General features: G+C 42.1%; 1 protein-coding gene across 1 annotated transcript; it reads right to left on the reverse strand.

Moving 5' to 3' along the window:
- Positions 1-12,064: 12,064 nt before the first annotated feature.
- socs3a (suppressor of cytokine signaling 3a) lies at positions 12,065-14,706 on the reverse strand. The gene is made up of 2 exons (XM_079281516.1): positions 14,537-14,706; positions 12,065-13,996 (listed from the first exon to the last, which is right to left on the reverse strand). The coding sequence occupies exon 2, from the start codon at positions 13,866-13,868 to the stop codon at positions 13,251-13,253; it is 618 nt and encodes a 205-aa protein (XP_079137642.1). The 5' UTR covers positions 13,869-13,996; positions 14,537-14,706; the 3' UTR covers positions 12,065-13,250.
- Positions 14,707-23,349: the final 8,643 nt, after the last annotated feature.

Genomic DNA, 23,349 nt, shown 5'->3' on the forward strand with positions numbered 1-23,349 from the left:
CAGCGTTACTATGAGGCCCACTTTCCCCTTCAGAACAGACCAAATTCCTAAAAGCTTACACTCAACAAGGCCATAACAATTATTTCGCAGAAATCTCAGTCTAGTTCAAGTGAATCTTTCAGCAGCAAGCTGCAAATATCTCATTCCCCCTCAGCTGTAAGGTCTGTGGTGGAGAGAAAAACAAAGCCGGTGATGTTTTGAAAAAGAAGTGTTCATCACATGATGAGACCTGCACCTGGCCAGCTGTAATGTTTCACGAAGCTATCGCATTCAAATGAAGCTCAGTTCCTACCAATTGGTGTCGTAAAACACTCCCTGAACCGTCACACCTTCACATTGCAGTTTGAAGGGTAATCATGCCAAAGCTTCTTGTTGTTAGACGTACAAAGGGAAAAGTAAAGATGCCCCTTTTTCAATCAAACAATGAACCAAGTTAACTTCGATCATCTTGAGCACATTGCTGTCTTTCCCATGCTTGAGAACTTTCCTGTCCTTTCATCATATTTTATAGAAGTGTCACAAACAGTGCCACAGACCGGGTGTTTGTGGTGGGTATAGCACCAGTCTTAATAAACCTTTGCTTGCTTCACAGTAGTGTACGTAAAGCCCACTTTACTTGACCCAGCACATCAGGCATCAATGTTTAGAGCAGCTTCAATCAAGCATCTCCTTGTAAAGCTTAATTGGAAACTGAACCTCTTCACCCTGACAGCATACTTCACACTGACTTAAATCAGCTAACATGCCCTGTACCTTGTACTGTTTTAGTTTATATTATTCAAATTTCTATTACTGAACACAGCAATGGAAAGCACCAGGATCGGAGCCCATTTATAGTAGGGTTTTCCCACCAAGAAAACAAGCAGAAAGACTCAAATGTTTCCTCTCCAGGCGAGCGGGCCCATGACGGTAGCTTTTATTGTCATGGCAGTGACATTTGAGGTTTGTTGTGTTGTGAGAGTCGGCGTGCGGCGAGACGTGCTTTGGAGTCGGTGTGTGGGCTGTGCGCAGGCCTGCAGGGACACGGCGCACAGTATCAGATTGTTCCCTGCTCGCCATGCTGCGTTTCCATGGAAGTGTGCAGGAGCCGTCTCTGTAGCATGCTCTGTGCCGTGCGGTTTCCTGTGACGCGAGAGATCCGGGTGTCTTCAGTGGACATCTCCATGGCAGCCGCTTGGTTTTTCCTTGGGACACCTTTCATGTCCTGACAGGAATTTTCGACAGAGTACAGGGGAGGGGGTCTGCCGACACTTTTCTTATTCTTGTGTTGGATTTTCCGAAAAGGATTAGAAATACAACTTTTTTTCTTTCTTCTTGTTTCTTTGGATATGAAGCCGAGGGGGAATTTATCTGCAGATTCCTCTATTGTGACTTTTTTGCGTGGGTCATTTGCAATCATTTGAGGGAAAATAATCATGACTAATTTTCATAATCGTTCCCAGATATTTTCTGCAGAAAGGTTGTGGTTTCCTAAGGCTCATTGGGTAAAACTCCTGAGTTGCATGAAGACCTGCCGTAACAAAGTGAAAAGACAGAAAAGTCTGAGAAAAATCCAAAAATCATATCTTGCCATCGGCACAGCGGTCTTTGTATATTAATATGTACCTATGATTGTATTCTGGATGACACATGCACACAGAGCAATCACAACGTCAATACATCCATTCGTCCATTGCATTTATGTCCCTATTCTCTAACAATATAATCAATTATATGCAGCTTTTTTATATGATACAAATCCACTGAAATTCTCAACATGACGGCTGTTTGTTTGCAGTTCTAACTCACTGTGTATCCAAAATAGAGAGCTAGACATCTATGAGATATCTAATTCATAATGTCTAATTTTGACAGTTGATTGTTTGTGATGTATTTATTAATTTGTTTTGAAAAGTGTTATTTTCTGTGCGTTGCCATTTCTCTTTTTTTTCATCTTGTCTGGATTTTGTAACGTCTTGTGTGTGTGCAAGAAAAAAAAAATACTTCCACTTGAATGCAGTATTTCTACTATGTGGTATTGCTATTTTCACTTCAATCTGAGTTCTTACCACCACTGCCGTTTGTCTGTCATATATCAAATTGATAATACTTTTACAACATTGATGAGTCTAGACTGCTGTGACTCTTTCCTGTGTTTTTGTTCTTCTTTTTCTGCCAGACATCCAGTAATCAGCTGCATGCTTTGCTGACGCACCAACACAGAACTCCTCGATGGTCATTTCTGGTCACCAGATGAATTATATTACAGGAAAGACCTGTTCAATCCACCTGACTGACCCCTGGCTTCGGCCTTCTGTTGTCTTATATTGACGTTCTTGGCTAATGTGTACACACACGCACATGTAGAGGTCTCACACACACACACAAGTCCTCTCTTTATCTCTCTCTCTTTCACACGCACACACACAGTTGTCATTGTCTACTAAGTATGTGGTTTGATGTATTGAATGGCTCAACTGTGTGTCAAATGATGAGACGGTTTCCAGTAAAGCTCCTGCTGCTGACTTGTGATCCACACATGATCCGAGAATGTGGCTTTGGATGATTTTGTTGCCGTTTTTTTTTTATTTCAAATGACTGAGTGTTTAGTCACATCATGCATCCTCACATTATTTCCACTTTGGACAATCAGAAACTTTGTTTGGAGTCGAGCTGATTCGTGGAACAGAAGTAAAATAAACATGCAAACAATAAACAGATGTTTGTGAGAAAAGATGACAGGAAAGAAAATCTAATTTGAAGAGTGCTGACATACATCCCTGGTTTACAAGTCTGGTTCCTTCTCTGTCTATAGCTACGCCATTCTTGCTTTTTGTGTGTCACTTAACGCCATGTATTCTGTACTGACTGCAATGTAAACTCATACATGTGAATATGCTACGCTCAGAGCAAGTGACAAGTGTAAAAAAAGAGAAAGACTACTTATGGTAGGATGAAGGGGGGGGGGGGGGTCAAACAAACAAGACTTTCAACGAGGAGGCCGTTGTTCGTGTACAAAATTGTTGGTGTGAAGTTACATTAGGGATATTTGTGACGTGTTTTCCGGACTTGTATCACATTGTTTATGATTTATTTAGTTCACAAACTTATTTCAAGCCCAACTATAATGATTTTCCTAAACCCATAACTTTGGCAGTTTCATGGTAACGACGTAGCGTTACCATAAAGACCTGAAATGCATTAACGCGCAATGTCCTTAAAATGTTGCACTATTAATACGTCTTTCCAAGGGATCCGGATGATACACCGAACTGACTTGTTGTCATTTTAAATGCACAAACCTGCAAACTCCATTTAAAAATCTGCCATTTCCTCAAGTTCACACGTAAATGTTGATACAACATCCAGCTTCTTTGGCCGAAATATAGAAAGTGTGATCAGGTTTCTCTTGAACCCCTACAGAAGGTTTACATTTTGCACGACATTGAAATCAGACAAAAGCAGCTGGATAATGCGATTCCTCCCATGCATTAAAACACAATGAATGAGCCGGACACTGTGTCAATATTACTGAACTTGACTTTGCTCACTTCTGCTTCACATCCGACTGGTTGAGTCCATTAATCTAATGATTACTCACTTTTATCATGAAGAACGAGGTAAAGATCATTTTAACAGGATATTAGACAATCATTCACAGATTCATTACTGTCGCTTACTGAGAAGCATTACATAATGCATCGTTTACATGATAAGAACCTGATTATGCGGGAAGTGACAAAATGTAATTTAATGTCTGTTCAATGTAATACTTTATAACCACACCTGACTTACATTCGTTGCTTTGATGGTGGTATGACCTGCCATATACAGAGATAGTGCCATGGAATGCCCGGAGTATACAAGTGTTGACCCAAACACCAGATATAGCCTTCGGACTGAAAGCCTGCAGGCATCTGCCACATGGTTTCTAAACCTTGATGTACAAGGATGTGCAACATATCCCTTATTCTTTGGAGAACACGTATTTATTTTTGGCTGATGAAGGCCAGCACAGCTACCGCTATAGCTAATGAAAATCAGACGGGTGAGAAGAATTAAGAAGAAACAAAAGACATGAGATCAGACAAACGTTGCATGCTAAAGGATAAGGCTGGCATTATTTTTAAATTGTTGTTACCGCTGCAGAGAAGGAACACTGCAGAGAAGGAACACTGTGTGGCTGATGAGTCATGTGTTTTTAGTAGTTCTTGGACAACATTCAAGCTCCCAGTGCGTTTGGCTGCACAGATAATACTTGTTAGTCGGTTGGATTCATTGTTGGTTTTTGTTCTTTTTATGGGATTTGGTCATTTTACTTTCTGGAAATGCCGAAAAGAAAAGAAAACTATCAGCGATTTACCTGAACTTTCAGAACTTCAGTCACTTCATGGCTTAAGATAAGATAATCCGGTTACATGGCTGGGATATTTACGCCAAGCCCATCCTCAAAAGGAACACCGTGTACCATGAATCAAATTACCAAGGAAATCTAAATATGTAAACGTGGCCTGTTGGTACTTGTGTGGCTGGGTTCACTTTTATGACTCAAAGAAAGAAATTAGGTGTCACGCACACTTCGGAACACTGATAACACTAACTTTGACAGTGAATAAAATACAGAAGATCATAGTAAACTTGGTCATAATCCGCTGTATCATATCATGTTGATATGCATGTCATACATATTTAATTTGGTATATTTTGTGTGGATTGTGCAATGTGTTTGAACGACCCAGTTTCTTGAAAGTATAAGTCGTGTCTGCATTTCACCGTGACTTTGACGTCTTTACAAATGTAGCATAGCTCAACACAATAATCAGCACAACACGTTTACACAGACAGAAGGCGACAGAGATTACAGTGTGAATGAATATTTTTGATCTATTATGTGTCACAGCGGCATGCGTGAAAAATTAAATTCAGAGGAAACTTCTGGGGAAATGCTAGTGATGATTGTGTCTGCCAGCTGTTCCTTTCTGTTTAATGGGGTTTGCCATATCAAGACTGGTACATCCAGGAGTGCTGTACAGAGAGGCCGCCCTTATTTTTAGACAGCACAAGACCTAACAGTGTTTTTCTGACTGATTGATAGCCAATAAAAGTCAGAGAAACTCCCTGGAATATCAATGGAAGTACTTGAATACTTCTGAGGAAAAACATGCTTGGCCACTCTTGCAAAATATGGCTGAACAAGAAGAAGGAAGTTCCACTATTATTTTTTTTCCTCGACGCAAAACTGCTACATTTTCACTTCTCTTTAAACATTAGTGAAGTACTCTTATGATAATAAAATTCCATGTGTTGTTTAAGCTTGTAGCCCTGAACTTTTACTACATAGGTGGATAGCATACACGTCACATAGACTACTGCATGTTTTAGTTCCCATGGGGAGGACGACGTAAATTACGTCACAATTCAACCCGGACCAATGACGCGACAGAGCCACACCCTGTTTCAATAAAATACTCCATTACACACACACACACACACACACAGTGGTGTGATATTACAACAAAAGAAAAAAACCTCATGCGTAGATTATGTTTCGGACAAAACTGCTCAACGTATTTTGTCAACAAACACTGTTGTCAGCCAAAACATTGACTAAAATAGAAATGTCCATGACTCGTGAGGGAAGTCATGTTTTTATAATTCCAACAGCTCTCCTCACATACGGTACAACTGATCCCTGCAGCGTACTCTATTGCTGCTTATCAGTTTGAATGTACGATAACCAAAGACAAGTCAACAAAGGTTGATTGTTTGAAGTGTTTTCCACTCAGATAAGATGAACAGGAAGTGAACCAGTGTATCACCACAGCGGTGCACAGCAACACGCTTTGTATTGTAAGAAGCTTACGGTATCTGTTCCGTGTTATTTGATGGCCTTTTTTTGTTTGTTTAGCTTGTGAATGCACCACGGTGTAGAGGTGCCTGGTGTTTTCCTATGTTGCATCTTTGCTCAGTGTTTTGAAGTATTTTGTGAAGTAACCATACACCAGAAATACATCATGTCCCTGCCTGCTGCTACGTGGTACGTCAGGCTTCCTGCAGCAGTGACTCACCGGGTGTTTCCCGGCAGTGCAGAAGGACTGTTAGGGATTTCTCTTCAGCTGACATTGTTTACATTTAGCAACCGCTTGACAATTACAAGCACTCCAACTGTAATTATAGTTTCTGGAAATGCTGACAAGAAAGGAAAACTACCAGCGATTTACCTGAACTTGCAGGACTTCAGTAGCTTCATGGCGTTTATTATTAAATGAAAGCAAAACAAAGAGCCTCATCTTTTCACACAATGCTTTTTTTTTCCCGGTTCACTTTTGCACCTTCGCACTAGCTTAATGAATGGTTTGGACCCAGTGTTACATGACTACATAGCTCACTATGTAGGTGTGTGGAACCACGCTGTGACGCATCCTTGTGTGACACAGAGTAGGATATTTACGTCAGGCCCATCCTCAAACAATGTAACAGGGATTAAACTACCAAGGAAATCAAAATATGTCGAAGTGGCCTGTTGGTACTTGTGTGGCTGGTTTCACTTTTATGACTCAAAGCATTTCTACAAGACTGAGTCCTCATCTTATGGAAAATCACTAAATTACCACTTGTAAGAAGAAAAATATAGATACACGTACACTCAGTGTCCACTTTATTAGCTATCTAATACAACAGCGCTGCCATGAATTAGTTTTGATTGACAGTGACAGAGAGGTTTTAATTGAATCAAATGTTTATGATTGAAGTTGTAGTTTTCAGTGGTGTTGAGCTGGACTGCGTTATATTGAGAGGTTTCTCCATTTACATTATGAGAGGGGAAGAATATTAGAAACATTTATATCCATAATTTACATTTAATTAAATCAACATTTATATCCACATCCATAACCGCTAAGTACGACCTCAGTAATAAATATATATATGAATTAAAGGAGAGAAGTATAAGCCATTTAAAGGAAGGTGACCAAATAAAAAGGGACCAGGCAGGTTATATTACACTCATTAATGACTATACCAGTTGGCAGTGTGGAGTAACTGCAGCCATTACTGAATTATGATGTAGCTTAATCCAAAGATGATTAATTGAGTCCGACGGACCCAGTACCAGGTCCATCTCTAGTTACAAAAAGGTGCGATGGAAGATGGTCCATGTATGGAAGATATGCATGGTGTGCTGTTTTGAAAACATTGAGTCTTCAGCTTTCCGAAGTTATGAACAAACTAGGGTTGTCCTCGACCAAAGGAACCTTTTTTTTTACGGCTAACACTCATATGATATTGTTGACTAATGGATGAGTTGATTTATTCAACAGATCTGTAAAACTGAGTTTCTGCATAAAGAGTCACACAAAAGCATCACTTTAAATATTGTTTGTACCAGAGAAGTGCTCATAGTTTTTGGGGGAAATCAGTCATTCACCATGAAAAAAACAACATGTTTTGTCTGGCTGACAAATAGAAATTCCGAGTTTTCCAAGCGCCTAAACGCACCATGACTCAAAACAAACATCCACAATTAGAACGGACACGAAGCATTCAGACCTCTCACTTCACAGTCACACTGCTGCAAATCTATGTTCCCGCCAAAATAAAAACGTGAGAGTTACTGACCGTTCTACGGCAGCAGACAGGAAGTCGTGGTGAGCCTCTGGCGGCCTCGGGGAGGACACAAACACCATCCAGTCCTCTTCTACTGGCCACCTTTTCAGACCACGTTTGGAGAGCGAGCTGAATAAATTGCATTCATCAATTGAATCATTTGCATTCTTGATCGCCGACAGATTAAACCTCCATTGCACAGTATTCGACTAATAGCCTACAATAGCGTTAAATATTACATTTACAGAGAACAGCGGGAGGGTTTTACAAAACGTGTCAAAACCATAAGAACCAATCAGCTCCTTGATTAGGTGACAGCCAGGTGTTTTTTCGATCATGCCCCTGGTCTTGCATTTTACAACTTTTAGGACCTCGTGATTTATTAAAGGGCTGTAAGTGTTCGTACTGGGAGGTTGATTTACCTCAAACACATTATCCCCTTACTTACAGATTTTTTGGATGCAATATTCTTTTATTGCATCTCCTTTTACTCTGGAGTGGCAATATAAATTGGTTTACTTACAATGGTTCAAACTTTGCTTCTTACTTTTCAAAGGTGACCAGAAATAGGCATACACGCCATGGTTGAGGAGCTATTCCTGATTCATTTTGGCTCGGCCTATGTTAGTTTAGGCCATTTTTTCCAATAGGGCTAGAGCTTAAGATATGAATGTAAAATAACACATGACGTGAGTCTAGTATAATTCAACTTGCACTATCCTAATATGTTTGTGTACTTTGTGCATTGTTTTCCTGAAACCTGAGATCTAGTGAAATATCTCGTAAGACTAAAATAGCCATGGTCATTTTGAGAAACTGCCAGAAAAGGTCATGCACAACACCGTCAATGGTTTCTAATTTTGTAGCATTGTCTCATATTTATTTCAGCTTCATCTGTTGTTTCTCTTCTCTGTGTGAAATTGGAATTGCAGATTTTTAGTGTTACAGCCAGGCAGAGGAGTGGAGCACAGGGAAGTGGAGGAGGAACAGGAGGAGCGTGCCCGGAGAAGAGGCTCGGTGGGTGGGACTAGCGGGCCATGGTGACTCACTGCTACTCGCTGGTTGGCTCTCGTACCTGGCATCTGGAGCTCATTGACAATGGCTCTCTATGGCAACCAGAAGTTGTGGAATTGTAAACAGACTGAGTGACTTGGAATGACGGGCAAGAACCAGGCTTTCGCAGTTTCCCCACCACACGCTCAAGAGCCCCAACAGGACTGCCAGCCTACGCACATCGTTAGGTCAAAGGGAGCAAATGAAGCAAATTACTCATACACACAAAGTCACATAGAGACAAAGGCCTTTCCCCTTGCACATTCTGTGTATAATTATGCAACTTTCTGCAGCATTCAGGATTCATCAAGGCATTACTTTCAGATATGAAAGATTTAGAGTTATTTTGCCACTGTGGAAATTAGATAAAGCAGAGTAATAAATGATTCAAATACTTATTTTATTGCAAATTGCGCACTTGGTCAGGTTCCTGTGAGAATATTGTTTGAGACTATTTGAGAAGTAAAAAAATAAAAAAAACAACGATGTCCCGTGTATTGCAGAAAACTGCACAATTTTTTTCTGAATTTAACTGGATTTGTGTGGCCTGCAGTAAGTTGAAAAGCGTCTGTAACCTTCCTCAGTTTGTGCAAAATAAACACGATAATATAACAAGAAAGGTGGAAGAATCGCTAGACACTGTGTAGCAGCAGTTCCCTGGGGAACTATCATTTCTCAGTAATTGCTCCCAGAACTACAAGTAACTTCATATAAAACTACATTAGACAGCATCAGTGATGCATTGAGTCAGAAACTGTTGGGCTGGAATTCAAAAAGCCTCTTACTTACAAGATCATTTCAGTTTCTGATGCTAAGACAGCATTAGCTACATGCTAATGCTAGAAGTGATGCCAGTGAGCCAGAATAACAGACTGTGTGTGCAGAGCCTTTTAAATACTGTGCCGTCAGAAGCAGAAGTTTCCCCTAATTTCCCTCTCACCTTCAGTTCCGGTGAGTCTTTGACAAATAGTCAAAACCTCGTGGGAGCAGATGCGAAAGATGCTAGGTCAGCCGTGCAAAAACCTACGTCTATGTAAATCTTCCAATGTGCAGAATCAAAATGTATCTGGAATCGTTTTGAATATGAATGGTTATCGGACTATGTTAAATTATCTGACCGTTTACCGTCACTCCCGTCTTTGTTTGGGTTACTTTGAACTGGGCTTCCTGATGAATACAAGTAGAGTTGATTAATGTTTGTGCATTACTCATCTTTCTGTCGTGTTTGCCATCTGCGGCAGTGTACACAATCATTTGTGACGTCGAACTGGAGAAACTGGAGTCCACAAAATCCCAACTTCCCACTTGTAATACGACCAAGAGGCTGACGTGAATGGATTTTCCCAGTCGTTGTATTTCATCATGAAAATCCACGGTGACATTAGGCACGTCAATGTGCTAAACTAAGTCCGGCTGATTCAGGGGCAGTGTGCTTGAGGGGCCTATTTTCTTGGAAAATTGTCTAATCTATATGCTGTCAAGGTCTCCATTTGCACAGCCACTATACTTTCAAAAAAACTAAAATCCCAAAGTAATCTTGATATTCTGTATGTGGCAGATTAAAGAGATTCTGGCTGACAGGCAGTATAATTAGATGCCTGTACTTTCTTAGCTACACCTGATGTGGGAGCTTGGTTTGAGAAACGACTGTGCAGCTATGATGACAAATACATATTGCTTGTGTGAGCAGCGCTCTGACTCTGCAGCGCTTGTTCTCGAGAATCACATGACTAAGTACTACCAGAGAATTTCTCCTGAGCACCGCTGCAAGTCGGCATTCTTAAAATAGGCCAGACTGGTTGCAGCTGGCTTTTAAAGTGTTACTGTCTGTCATGCATGAATGCCTTTAAAAAGGTTTATGGCATCAAAAACCTGACAAATTACAACAGACTGACAGATGCTACAAAGCACCCGTCTAATAATAAACTGGCAGCATGTGATTTAAAGAGTGATATGATGATTTTTAATGCTCAATAGTTTTGCAGCAGACTGCACTCATTTTGGTGTTATTACACACGAAGGGGTTTTATTCTCTATTCTCTACTTCCGGCTTAATCCTGCACTCATCTCAACCAGAAATATGAATAATTATGTTTCCAAAATCCTCTGATTGTTTAGTTCTGTGTAATTTAAGGGTGGGTGTTTCATGTTTTACGAGGAAAGCAAAGAATTTCCAAAATAGCCATTCTCTGGAAGATTAATTACATTTTTAAAAGACCCTCTGTATTTAAGTCAAACAATGTTGGGTGATATCGAGACAGTGAGAAAAAAAAAAAGAAAATTCCTGGACCACTCACCTCAAATCACCTCAGAGACCCCTTATCTCTCTGAAACCTCTTCGCTGAGCCCCTTTGGCTGAGAGGAAACAATAAAGTGCTGTGGAAGCAGGTAGACCAGGAGCGGATTCCCGTAATTATGTTGGATATGGAGGTTATTCCCGTTCACCCATCGTTTTAGCGGTTTGCCGTAAATGTGCATGTGTTCCTGTCTGTAGTTGCTCCTAATGAAGACTTGAGGGATCTGTGCTTTCACAGGATTGTAATAAAGAAGTCACATCTGGGGTGGTAGTTTATTAAGTTAATTAAGTCTTTGTAGGACCCCTAATCATGAGATTCATTTTTTGTTTAGATTGATTTGTGACAGTGTTTTGTTTGACATTTGCTTTTTAATAAAGGATGAGGGGCATGGAGCACAAGATGTGTTGGTAAAAGAAATCCAAACAATAATTGTCAGTGGTTGGAGGCACCCTGAGCCAGACTACAATCTCAAGAGGATGCAAAATGACAAGAAAGAGATGCAAAACAACCAAAAACAGATGCGAAACGACCAAAAATATATTTCTTTGAATCTGTGGGTCTTTTCTGTGAGCCAAGACAGATGGGGGCCCTTCCCATATCTGTGCTCAGGGGCCCATTGCCTCATAATCCATCCATGTGTGCAACAGTAAATACAACTTATCTTTGAATTCCTACGTGCTGCAGTAAACATGTTGACACATTTCTACTATCTGTCTACAGGGCGGGGGGGGGGGGGGGGACATTTCTGAGAAGTTCGAAGCTTGTAAGAGGCGTACATGTTACAAGCAGGCTTCATTATGTATGTGCACGTGAGAGCATGTTAGGTCACACTTTCACCTAGAATCCAGTAAGTCACGGCAGAATACAGTATTCAGCTCATAATTCTCTGGATTGCTATTTCATATTTCTGGTGTGCTGAATTTTGTCAACTGCTCAACAAGTTATCAGCTCATGAAATAAGAATGAGATACTATTTCGGCTTTAGCTTGAACGATCAAGCTTGTAGTGTCGTCTTAGCTAAAGGATCCATGCACACAATGAGTCGTGTGATTCACTATTCGTCCGTTTTTCTCTGCCTGTGGAAATAAAAGTTTCAATCGTCATCAAATAAATCAAGCAGTGAGATCTCATTTCATAGAAAAATAGTGCCCTTTTATTATAAATTAATGAAATGTTCATACAAATATAAATAAGTGCAAAGTCGTATCAGTCTGCTTGCTTCGTCAAACACATTTCTTCAAGCATCCGCAGCCAGAAGTTTGGCTGGTAAAAAGTACATCTTTATGAAAGACAGCACAAAAACATCTTCACTCGTGTAAATAAGACACATTGTGACTCTTCTCCTTGTTGGGAAAATACAGATACCATGTTTAATACATTCATTTAGCAAGTGATGGCAATTCTTTCTGTGCCACAAATACTACCACATCTTTTGGCATATATATATATATATATATATATATATATATATTTCCTCACCACTGAAGGCATATGAAGCAGTGGTACTGTTCTCTCAAGTAAGATCCTCTAGTTTCAGTCACGTTTCAACAAGCTGCTCTCTAGTTCAGGCAAGTTTGGCGAGAACCCTTCCTCTAAACAAAATAGCAGAAACACGTCTTCTTTATTTTCTGGTCTTAAAACATCAGTTTTTTCCCATCGTGGCCGGTACAAATATGCACCCAGGAGGCCATCAGTGTCCACTGGTTTGCACTCTAACTTTCCATTGTCTGTCAATTTCCCGGGATGCTGGAAGGACGTGTGCAATACGTCAAAGATAATCATCGGAGGTCAGCAAAAAAGCCGGCCTGACCGGCTTTAATGGATGGATGATTTTTCTGAGGCTGATGTGTGTGTGTGTGAGCCCGACAGACTCGCAGCTCATTTGGTTAGCAGCAGCGGAGGGAACCTGTGTGTCATCGGACTTCAGACAGCTGACTGTGAATCTCACTTCAGTTTTCAGTAAGTTGCATGTCATCAGTGAGGCAGGGGAGGGCTGCGCTGGTTCTCTCTCTTTCACACTACCACATCACAGCAGTGCCGTCTTTCTCTTGGCCTCTCTTTGTGGATTAGTCCCTGATCCAGAGTCTCTTCCCGAAACATGGACCTTAAAGAGACCGATGCCCACTTGTCTGAGAGACCATACACACGTCTTGTCAGCACAATAAACTGCTCCTTTTCACAAGCTCGATCTTGCTCTCGAAGCTGCTTGGATTGATACTCCTCGGACACAGCGTGTGTCTTTGACCGTTAGTCGTGCTGAAAGCCATCCGCTTTCTTTTAAGTCTTTGCCCCTTCAAGAGCATCAGTCCGACGCCTCTAGATAGGAGCATCATACTCTTGGAGGAACTCCTTAAGAGGATGAGGGAGTTGGTCTCTTTTAGTCGAAATGTCCAAATGTCCATTGACTGTTTTCCTGCACAAGTGCTGCAAAGTGGAAAAGCTACATGAGAGAGGTTTGACGAGCTCCAGAGGGATCTTCTCCCCTCCAGAGTAAATGTAGTACATATTCCCACTGCGAGTGTTGGTTTTGCTCTGAGGCATGTAGAAATGGACCAGCTTGAGGACGCAGTCAAAGTGGGGAACAGAGTGAATGTTCTTAGGGTCTGTCTGCAGGTAAAAAGAGGAAGTGTCACATTGGATGCGCAGGTTCTTGGTGCCCGACGCCGTCTTGATGCTGAGGGCAAACAGGTGTCGGTTGTCGGAGCTGTCCCTGACGAGGAACGTGCCGTTGGTCTGGGCCGCCAGCATGGCGTTGGCCTCCTTACCAGTGATGGTGGCCCAGTAGAAGCCGCTCTCCTTGAGCTTGTGGAGCGTGGCGAGGACCATCTGGTACTGCGTCTTGGAGGTGAAAGTCTTGTAACGTTGAGGCAGCCGCATACTGGAGTCCAAGAGGCTGCTGCTCATTGCGGTGTCAAACTTGCTGTAAGTTACCATGGCGCTATGCCCGTTCTCTAGGCGGCTTGGGGAGCACTGGGCACCACATAGACAGGAGAAGGAAAAGGTGGAGTCAAAGAGCGGTTCGGAGAGTTGCGATGAGGTCAGTCTGTCTGGAAGTGAAACACCTGAAGAGACAAAGGAGGGGACGTTAGTTTGAGCTCAGTGTGGGAACAGATGATAAACATTCAAATACATTTTAAAAGTTTAACAGTGACATAGCCAAGATTTGTTTTATTCAAGTTGAGGTCTAACAGCCCTCAGCTCCAGCAGCTCCAGCAGCTCGACCGGGAACTAACTATTTTTCCAGATGTGGAAGCTCTTTACATCGTGCGCTTAAACATCAGCTTTGTGTTTGTCAGCTAGAAACAAAAATACATCGACTGCTCTCTCCCCTATTTGAGAGGAAATGTGGCTTTAACAGCGTGTTTAGATCAAATGCCTCGATGTAAATTACATCCATTTCGGGGAAACTTTCGGGACTCGGTCAGTTCCAGTAACGACACCGTAATCCTCATTACGCAATTTAAAACGCCAAGGCCGGTTTCACTTCACCAACTACCTCACTCAGATAAACACGCAAAACATTATTTATCCACGTTTGTATTGTATGCATAGATGAGAAGTATTGGAATATGAAAAAAAACAAAAAAAAAACAGATCCTCACCTTCAATGTTTCTCCAAATTCGCTCTTTTAAAAATAAATCCAAGTGCGCGCGGTGGCTGTCTGTTCACAGTCAGGACGATACAGACGTTTTAAAGTTCTTTGGCATCAAACGTCGGACTTGTAAAGTAGTTGTCTCTCTGTGTGTATCAGCCCGAGTGCTGCCCTGTGGAACTGTGAGTGAATAGTGAAGAGGAGAGGAGAGAAGTCATTATAAATGTGAGGAAACTCCTCCCTTCCTCGCTCTTGGCAGATTGACAAGCGTATTTTTTTTTTTCCTGCTGAGAAGCGTCCTCCCCCTGCTGTTTTTCCAAAATGAAGTTAAGGAGGAGTTCCAAGCAACACTTATTCACCGTTGGTAACCTAGAGTCAGTCTCTTTAGGGTCTTATAAACACTTTAAATCATACTTGTTTGTCATTATTTAAAGCACCAGCTATTTAATTAGACATTGTATGATGTGCTCCGTTCCTCTCTTTTGTTTGGTCGAAGTTCCGCTTTAGCGTCATGTATGAGGTAATGATTCAGTCGTAGCTGTGTATTCGGTTTCCCAGAAACTCACAGCAATAATAGCTCACATGCTGAGCACCAGTCCTCCGGAGAGGGCGCCAGATTCTGTGTATAACTTCATTCAGCACATCTTTATTTCCCAATCGCGAATAGTTGGCATCCAGGGGCAGCAGGTTATTCTTTACTAATTGTTGTGAAGTAGTGGGTCTGTTTCTTTCTTCCAGTCTGAGAACATATTTCATGATTGCTTTTACACTATCCTGAGATCCATGGCGAAATCAAGTGAGGGCTCTTGCCAAATGCACTTTGTTAACATGTCAATGAATATCTCAATATGTGCTCTTGATATTGTTCTTAGTTGGTTAGTTTACTGTTTGTACACAGTACGTGGAGGCTGGAAATGAATGGCAATGTTGTAAAACACAATTGTAATGATATAAAGTATTATTCCCGTTATAGGATAAATTGCAAATGTTGATAAATACTATAAATGAATGAACACTTAAAATATCCTCATAGGTGCTTAAATCTACATTATAGCGTGTTTTAAACCATCTGTTGGTTGTTTATAGTCAGTATGATCGCTAAATGATGTGTTTTATAATAATCCAACAAGAAAAAAGTAGTAGTGCTGTAGTATAGTAGCATGCATTTTTTTCTTTTTTTCTTTTTTGGGGGGGGGGGGGGGGGGGGGGGATAGTCCATTGCTGATCCTCAACTATCAGATGAAACAACGTGTATTTCCTGGAGCCCTCCTCCCACTGCGGTGACCCTAACTAACCCTTCTCTTGACCCCACCCATACTGTGAGACTTTCTTCATCATCACCTTATAATAAATACCATATCAGCATTAGACTGTCTAAAGGAAGCTGACTTCAGATCCCCGCATTAAAGACTAGTCCTATTTTTCTAAAGAAAGTCGTGTCTTTGGCAACATGCCTCTGACTGATAGCGTGCTCATGTCCACATCAGATCCCTCCCTGCTGACTCATCTGTGACCGCCAGAAGCCTCAGGTGGTTATTGTACGGCACATTAACTGGTATCATGTCGGGCTTTGCCGTCCTTTATCCAACTCACTCATTGTAATCATCATCTGACGCTTCTCTGCACAGACCAAACCTGGGCTGGGAGCTGAAAAGGCAACGGACTGGCGCCACAGAGCCTGAGTGGGTTTTTGGTAAAAGCCAGCTGTGTCGACAGAGGTGAGTCAGGTGTTGTCTGATTCAGACCACCAGCAGGATAGGAGGGTAAGGGAAATTACTAGGATAGCCTCGTAACAGTCCGCTTCTTTCCAGAAAGTCTATTGTGTCATCAGCATGAGGCATGTACTTAGCATCCAAAGGCTCCTCCGGGACCATAATGCGTGTCAATGAAAGGAAGAAGGTAAGGAGAACCCCCCCACACCCCCCACACACACACTTTAGCTCATCACATCTCCAAGGAAACCACTATGCACATTATTACAGTATGCTGACTTGGCTTTTAGCATGTATACTGTTATTTCCCAAGTCAATTACACTTTTGATACAAAGACGCTCCAGTAAGGAGGGCCGCGCTGGAGAAAAAAAAGACCTGTAAGTGCCCCCATGACGTCAAGATGGTGTGTGCTTAACCAGAGGCAAACCCTCAAAACGGTTGGTCAGTCGGCTGGAGAACCAAGTGACCTGGAGCCGAGAAAGCGTTCTACGCTGGAGCTGGAACACGCCGCGAGACCTCGACCAAACATCTGAAGCAATGACAGATTTGGCTCTGTAGGCGATGCGTGTGTGTGTGTGTGTGTGTGTGTGTGTGTGTGTGTGTGTGTGTCCCTTTCTGTGTATCCTAATACTCTAGGATACACAAGAAGTGGAAGAGTTTCAATTCACATTCAAAGTCAATGAAATGGACTTTGAATTAGCGGAGGAGACAAGGCCTCACATGACAGCTTGTTGCTCGAAACAACAGTTTGGTACAAAAGGCAGCTGTTTAGGTTTCCCCACACTGACTCTAGCTCATGGTTTCCAGTAAACCCACTGGGTACGAGGGGGGGGGGGAGCGGAGCTCTCGACTGGATAGAGGGGTGAAAAGCAGAAAAATGTTATTCAACAAAATATTTTGGAGCCGCTCGGTCTCGCAGTTTTTCACTGAACAGGGAGATCTTTTAAAAAAAATCCGCGTGTTTTGCCAATTCCACGAAATTGTCTGCGGTGTTGGCAGTTACAAAGGAATCCCTTATTGTTTGTACAGCTGAATACAGTGAGCCCTGAGTTCAGGTTGAGTCAACAACATCAGCAAATGTTATTTATTGAACAGAATCTGCCATTATTTGGGGGTTTCTACAACAATACAGTCTGTTTCACTCAAACCTTTGAACGATACTGAGTAAACGAAAGGGCTGAAAGAGAAAATGATACGATGAGATGTGAAATTATACTGTATGATTCAAATCAGGTAGTGTGGAACTGTTACTGCCGTTTAGAGATAGGCAGGTAGGTTCCTGGCATATCACTCAATCTAATTCCTGTTAACCCTGTGTCATTATGTACAGTAGCTTCACTTCCTGCCTACCTAAATGTCACAATTTGGTCACTATTGAGCATTTCCTCTTACAGATATATTACTTTAAAACTTCCTTGTTGGTTGAGCAAGACGATGACCGTGAGATTACCAATCAGCCACTAATAATTTCCTGGTAACCCTCTCTCTCTCTCTCTCTCTCTCTCTCTCTCTCTCTCTCTGCTCTCTCTCTCTCTCACTCACACTGTCTCTCTCTCTCTCTCTCTCTCTCTCTCTCACACTGTCTCTCTCTCTCTCTCTCTCTCTCTCTCTCTCTCTCTCTCTCTCTGTCTCTCTCTCTCTCTCTCTCACACTGTCTCTCTCTCTCTCTCACACACTGTCTCTCTCTCTCTCTCACACACTGTCTCTCTCTCTCTCTCTCTCACACTGTCTCTCTCTCTCTCTCTCTCTCTCACTCACACTGTCTCTCTCTCTCTCTCTCTCTCTCACACTGTCTCTCTCTCTCTCTCTCTCACACTGTCTCTCTCTCTCTCTCTCTCTCTCTCTCTCGCTCTCTCTCTCTCTCTCTCTCTCTCTCTCTCTCTCTCTCTGTCTCTCTCTCTCTCTCTCTCTCTATGTTATGTGTTTGAATTATGGGAACCACCACAGAGATGAGAAGCCACAAAATCCAAAATGTCAAAATTGTGTGTTCACAATTCATTCTTCAAAAACATATTCACACTGAAAACATGTCCTTTTTGTATCAGCTTTCACATTCTTTGTGTTGACTGGAAACCCTTTGAAGTAAAGTCTTTCTCTGGTATGCGGAGTGACATGAATTGTCCTGAGAATGTTTTGTACTTCACGGTCTGCAGAGCTGATAAAATCTGTCTCCGCCTGACACAGGTGTTCTTCCCTAAATCCACAAACAGGTACATATAAGTGAAGGATTTCATGGTCGGAAAAGGTGTGGGAAAGCTGGCGATGAAGTTGAACGTGAAGTCAGGCATAACATGCTTGAGATACTTGGCACATGTCGAATCTATTCATGGCACGTCTGTCTTCTGGGAAGAGCTAAAAGCAGAACAGAGAGCCACTAAGCGTACAATTAAATGTACGTTTCACGCCCACAATACTTTCAAGAACGGGTTATAGACTATTCTAGCATGAGGCCTTTTTTTCAACCTAAATTAATACAATGTTTTCAATATTTATTCGTATTTTACAACTAATATTTACATCTAATCTCAAATCATTTAGGTAAGTAAAAGTAGCAGCACTATAAGTATAAGACAAAATGTACTTAAACTATCACAAGTACTCATTTTGAAGAATGATCTCTATCAGTTTGTATATTTTTAATAATAATATCACTGTATTATTTGTATTGATGCATGAATATGTAAGCAAAACTTTAATGTTGTATCTGGTCAAGGTGGAGCTAATGGTACCTCCTTCATAACATAATGTTTAATATGTTATGACCAGATAATAATGTGCTGTGTGTACTATCTTACCCTGAAAAGTAACCAGCTGTCATGTAAAAGTAAAAAGTTCAATGCTTCTCTCTGAAAAGTAGAACGATAAAGCCTCACACTGGAAATATTCAAGTAAATTAGTACTTCAAATGTGTACTTAAGAACAGTATTCGAGTACTTTCCACCACTGCCATTGTGACAATCTTTCTCACAACAGCTGTGGAACTGTTTGAAAGGAGCCTATTACATTGCCAAGAATGCTCTTTGAATAAATGATTTGACTTCTGATTTTATGACGTACTTTCTGGCATTGTTTGTCGACGGCCCTGCCAGCAAATGACCAGCAGACTTTTCAACTCCGGGCATCGCTCCAATATTTACATATCACCACACTGTGGCCCATTGACGGGGCCGGAGCAAGCTCTGCTCCTATCAAGGTTAACAAGAGGAGGAGGAGGAGGAGGAGGAGGAGGAGGAGGAGGAGGAGGAGGAGGAAAGCATTTGATGTGATCAATTCACGGCATGTTGTCTTTCCTTGGCTTTTATTTTCCTGACATAAGCTACCGACAATAAAAGGAACGTCTTGTGCTTTTGTGATATGTTGCAACTGGAAGAGCCCGTGGGGTGAGTTACCAACATTTCAGCCATGTGACAGTGAACTGGCAACTTCCAGCTGGGGCTATTATTGAGACCGACATCACAGGACTCACTCCTCAGAGACCTGCGCTGGAATCTCAAAGCCCTTTCTTTCCAAATCACATATAGCTGGCACAATTGGGGGCAATGACTATACCATTTCGTGCTGACTTGTGAAAATCGATACAGGAATTGCACACAATGGAACCGTGTGATTCAGTTCAGGTTAACTGCACTGTCATGGTGTTGAGGAAGAAGATAAAGAAAGAAGTGAATGCCACAAATGTCATTGGCTTCTGGCTTCCAGTGTGTCATTAATTTCCACCATGAGCTGGAGTTGCACTAGATGTGGTTGCTAAGCACATGGGACATCAACATTTCCTGGAAAGTTCAGAATATAGTGCAAATCAGCTGATCCACAGTGCAACACATCTCATTCTATCGCTGTGGAAAATGATAGATGATTATTACATGAAGTATGAAACAGTCTTCTGAGTTGTTTGAGATTCTCCTGGGTGCAAAGCCGTATTTACTTTAAGAGGAATTGTTTGACATCTGGGGAAATGTGCTTAAACGCTATTTTGCCGAGAGTTAGACGACAGCATATATGCCACTCTCATGTGTGTACATAAAATATGTAGCTGGTTTAGCTTAGCTTAGCTTAGACTGGAAACAGGGGGAACGGTTAACCTGGCTCTGTCCAGAGGTAACAAAACCCAACTACCAGCAAATCCACATACTGGTAGGTGGATTTTGTTACCTTTTGACAGAGCTAGGCTAGCAGTTTCCCCTGTTTCCAGTCTTTGTGCTAAGCTAAGCTAACTGGCTCCTGGCTGTAGCTTCTTATTTACCACACAGACATGACAGCGGGATAGATCTTCTCATCAAACTCTTGGAAAGAAAGTAAATAAGCCTCTTTCCCCTCAATGTCAAACTACTCTTTTCATATATTTTCCAACTTGTGAGACATATGCAAACAAGAGAGGGGAACTAATTAACACCTCGAAAGGAAACCATCATGTGCAAGATTACAATCTGCAACTCTTTCATCCCTGCACTTGCCGGACGGAAATAGGCACGTGAAGTCATACCACCATGGTGGTTACACGCCGCGTCTGGTAAATGCACATCTGTCCACGTTCCCCGAAACTGCCAGCATCCAGATAGTGATCGACTGCCTCCTCAACCATTCGGATTGCATCATGCCAGATAATATGATTGATCAACGCTGCCTGCCTATCTTGGCCGGGCCGGCCACTGCCGCCTCCATCCGTTTATCAGTATCAAATGCTCGGAGACAAACGGAGCCAGTGACATAATCGGGATCTTCAAAATGGACTTTGATTCCCACAAACCCCAGAAATAGCAGGCTGATGTCATTGGGCAGATGGTAATAAATCTGTCTACACTATTATAGCAGGTTGCCAGAAGAGATGCTGTTACACACACACACACTCACACACACCTTGTTTAAATGCACTCAAGCAAGAGTGCACACTGCCAAATAATAGGGCTACTTGAAAATGTATCGAATGCACAGAGCACACGCACTCATGTGCATGCATACAGTATTCATGTGCATGTTGAATAATACGCTGGTTATCCATATGCATCTACGCTCATGGGCACATGGAAGCTCAGAGACACACACACTTCCTCTATAACACGGTAGTAGTAACTTGATCCTGAGCTGTGCCAGTAAGTCTGACATTTCCGGATAGATTTAGTGTGTATGTGCAACGTTCACACACCGGTTTTGTGGTTACTGTCCAGATAAGAGTGCTGACAGCGGCCTGTGATGTGTGCCAGGCAGCGGACGAGGACATTTCGGAGGATCAGAGGGGATTTACCTGGAAGATGTCCTGTAAACCTCGGGGAGCCTGATCTCGGGTGAAACGTAAATCCCTCCATGATAAGTAACTTTGTTTCCTTCATACTCCACATTGTCTGAAGGGCCTGACTCAGTCGCAGATGTTTTGAGGATACTACCCAGGATGCATCAGTCAGAGGGACGCTTTGATCCTAGCTCTTCCCTCAATCGGTAAATGCTTCCACATGCCTGAATGACGAGCCCTTCAATGACTTGGCACGAACTGTCTTCGCGGCAGACACAATGAAGTCATGTGAGGGAACTATGACTGAAAGCCATTGTTAGCCCCTTGTTACTGGTGCAGGTGTGTTTCTGCACGGAGTGAGTTACAGCAGCGCTCTTTCATCTCAGTCATCTGTGTTTTGCGATTGCTTCGAATAAAATGGCAGCTGCGTTATTGGTCAGTATATATGTGTGTGCATTTATTCTTCTTTTACAGCTCAGACCTCTTTGTTTCAGCTGCAATGAATCCCATTTTGCATTGTAGGTGTACAACTCCTACACATTGAGGTTCGTGACCTCCGCAAACAGCAACTCAGCGTGCCCAAGAGGCCTAACAGAGGGAGCCCCTGTCTTCACAGCTTCGCCTACACTTTCAGATTTGTATTCTGACTACAAGCAGCACACAGAGAAGCTCAATGGCACTTTTTACTTAGACTCTGACCCTCAAATGCTGCGGTAAACTGGCCCTGGAACAGAGTTTAGAAAAGAGCAGCGAAGGCCTCTCCCACTCCCTCTCTTATCAAGGCATTTCCTTTTGTCCCTTTCTAGTCGGGCACTCCCTGTAGACAGGAAATTCTTCTGGAGGCGCTCCAAACCCCGGCCTCCTGTTTCCATCTTTTACTAGAAATCTTGGAAGGAGAGTACAGTCTGTCCCAAGCTCCGACCTGCATGTAAACAAACAATCTGCAGGTTCCAGAAATCCCTCCAGTTTATCATACGTCAGCTCTCTTCTGAGAATTCTGCAATGCCTGTAATCCCTCAGCTGCAGAACAACATGCAATCAACACGAGTTAATATACAGGAAGCTCCTTAAGACATGAGATAAATAGTAAAAGTCCCACAGGAAGAAATGTGACTCTTTTTCGCACCACATTGAAAAAGTTTCCCAGAATAAGAGCCACCCACAGTTCAATGAATATGCAGAAAAGAAAAATCCCACAATAGCATTTCCCCACTGGGACAAACAACCTTGTGTCTTGTTCAGCCAGTTATTCTGCCGCCCTGAATCAGCAAGTTCACTCCCAATAATATTGCACACAAGAAAAAAAGTTGATTCTTCTTTTCCAGTAAATCTAATTGATGTGATCTCGAGATTTAAACTTAAGGTGGCTGCATTGCCTCTTATTTGTTATCCGAGAATGCCAGTAACTGCAGTGTCGAACTGCTAAATCATTTCCAGTACTTTCTATTACACGACAGTTGACTGAGTCATGGATCCGAGCACGCTTCTGTTTCAACCAGAAGAGCTGTAACAGGATAGAGCCTGTTTGTTTTCATACGTCTTTGATAACGTTCTCATATCTGTGTCACCTAAAGGTCCTCAGGGAGAATGATATGATATAAGCATTTCATATGAACAGAGATCAGGGATAACCACAGGTCTAAAGTTATCCATTCACCAAACAGCAGCTGCCCCCTTTTTCACCACTTTAATGTCCTGAGGTCGTAGCAGTAGGTTTCTCTCAAACTGTTCGCAGTGATATTTGTTTATTAAATTGATAGGGTGGAATTATTATTCTTCTCCCGTCTGGAGCCCAACGTGTATTTTGAATAGTTGTGAGAGAAACCTAGAGGTACGATTCAGTCACATAATATAAAATAAAGACTAAAGTGAGGCCATAGAT

This window comes from Melanostigma gelatinosum, assembly GCF_949748355.1.
Source record: "Melanostigma gelatinosum genome assembly, chromosome: 13".
In the NCBI taxonomy this organism is placed as follows: Eukaryota; Metazoa; Chordata; class Actinopteri; order Perciformes; family Zoarcidae; genus Melanostigma; species Melanostigma gelatinosum.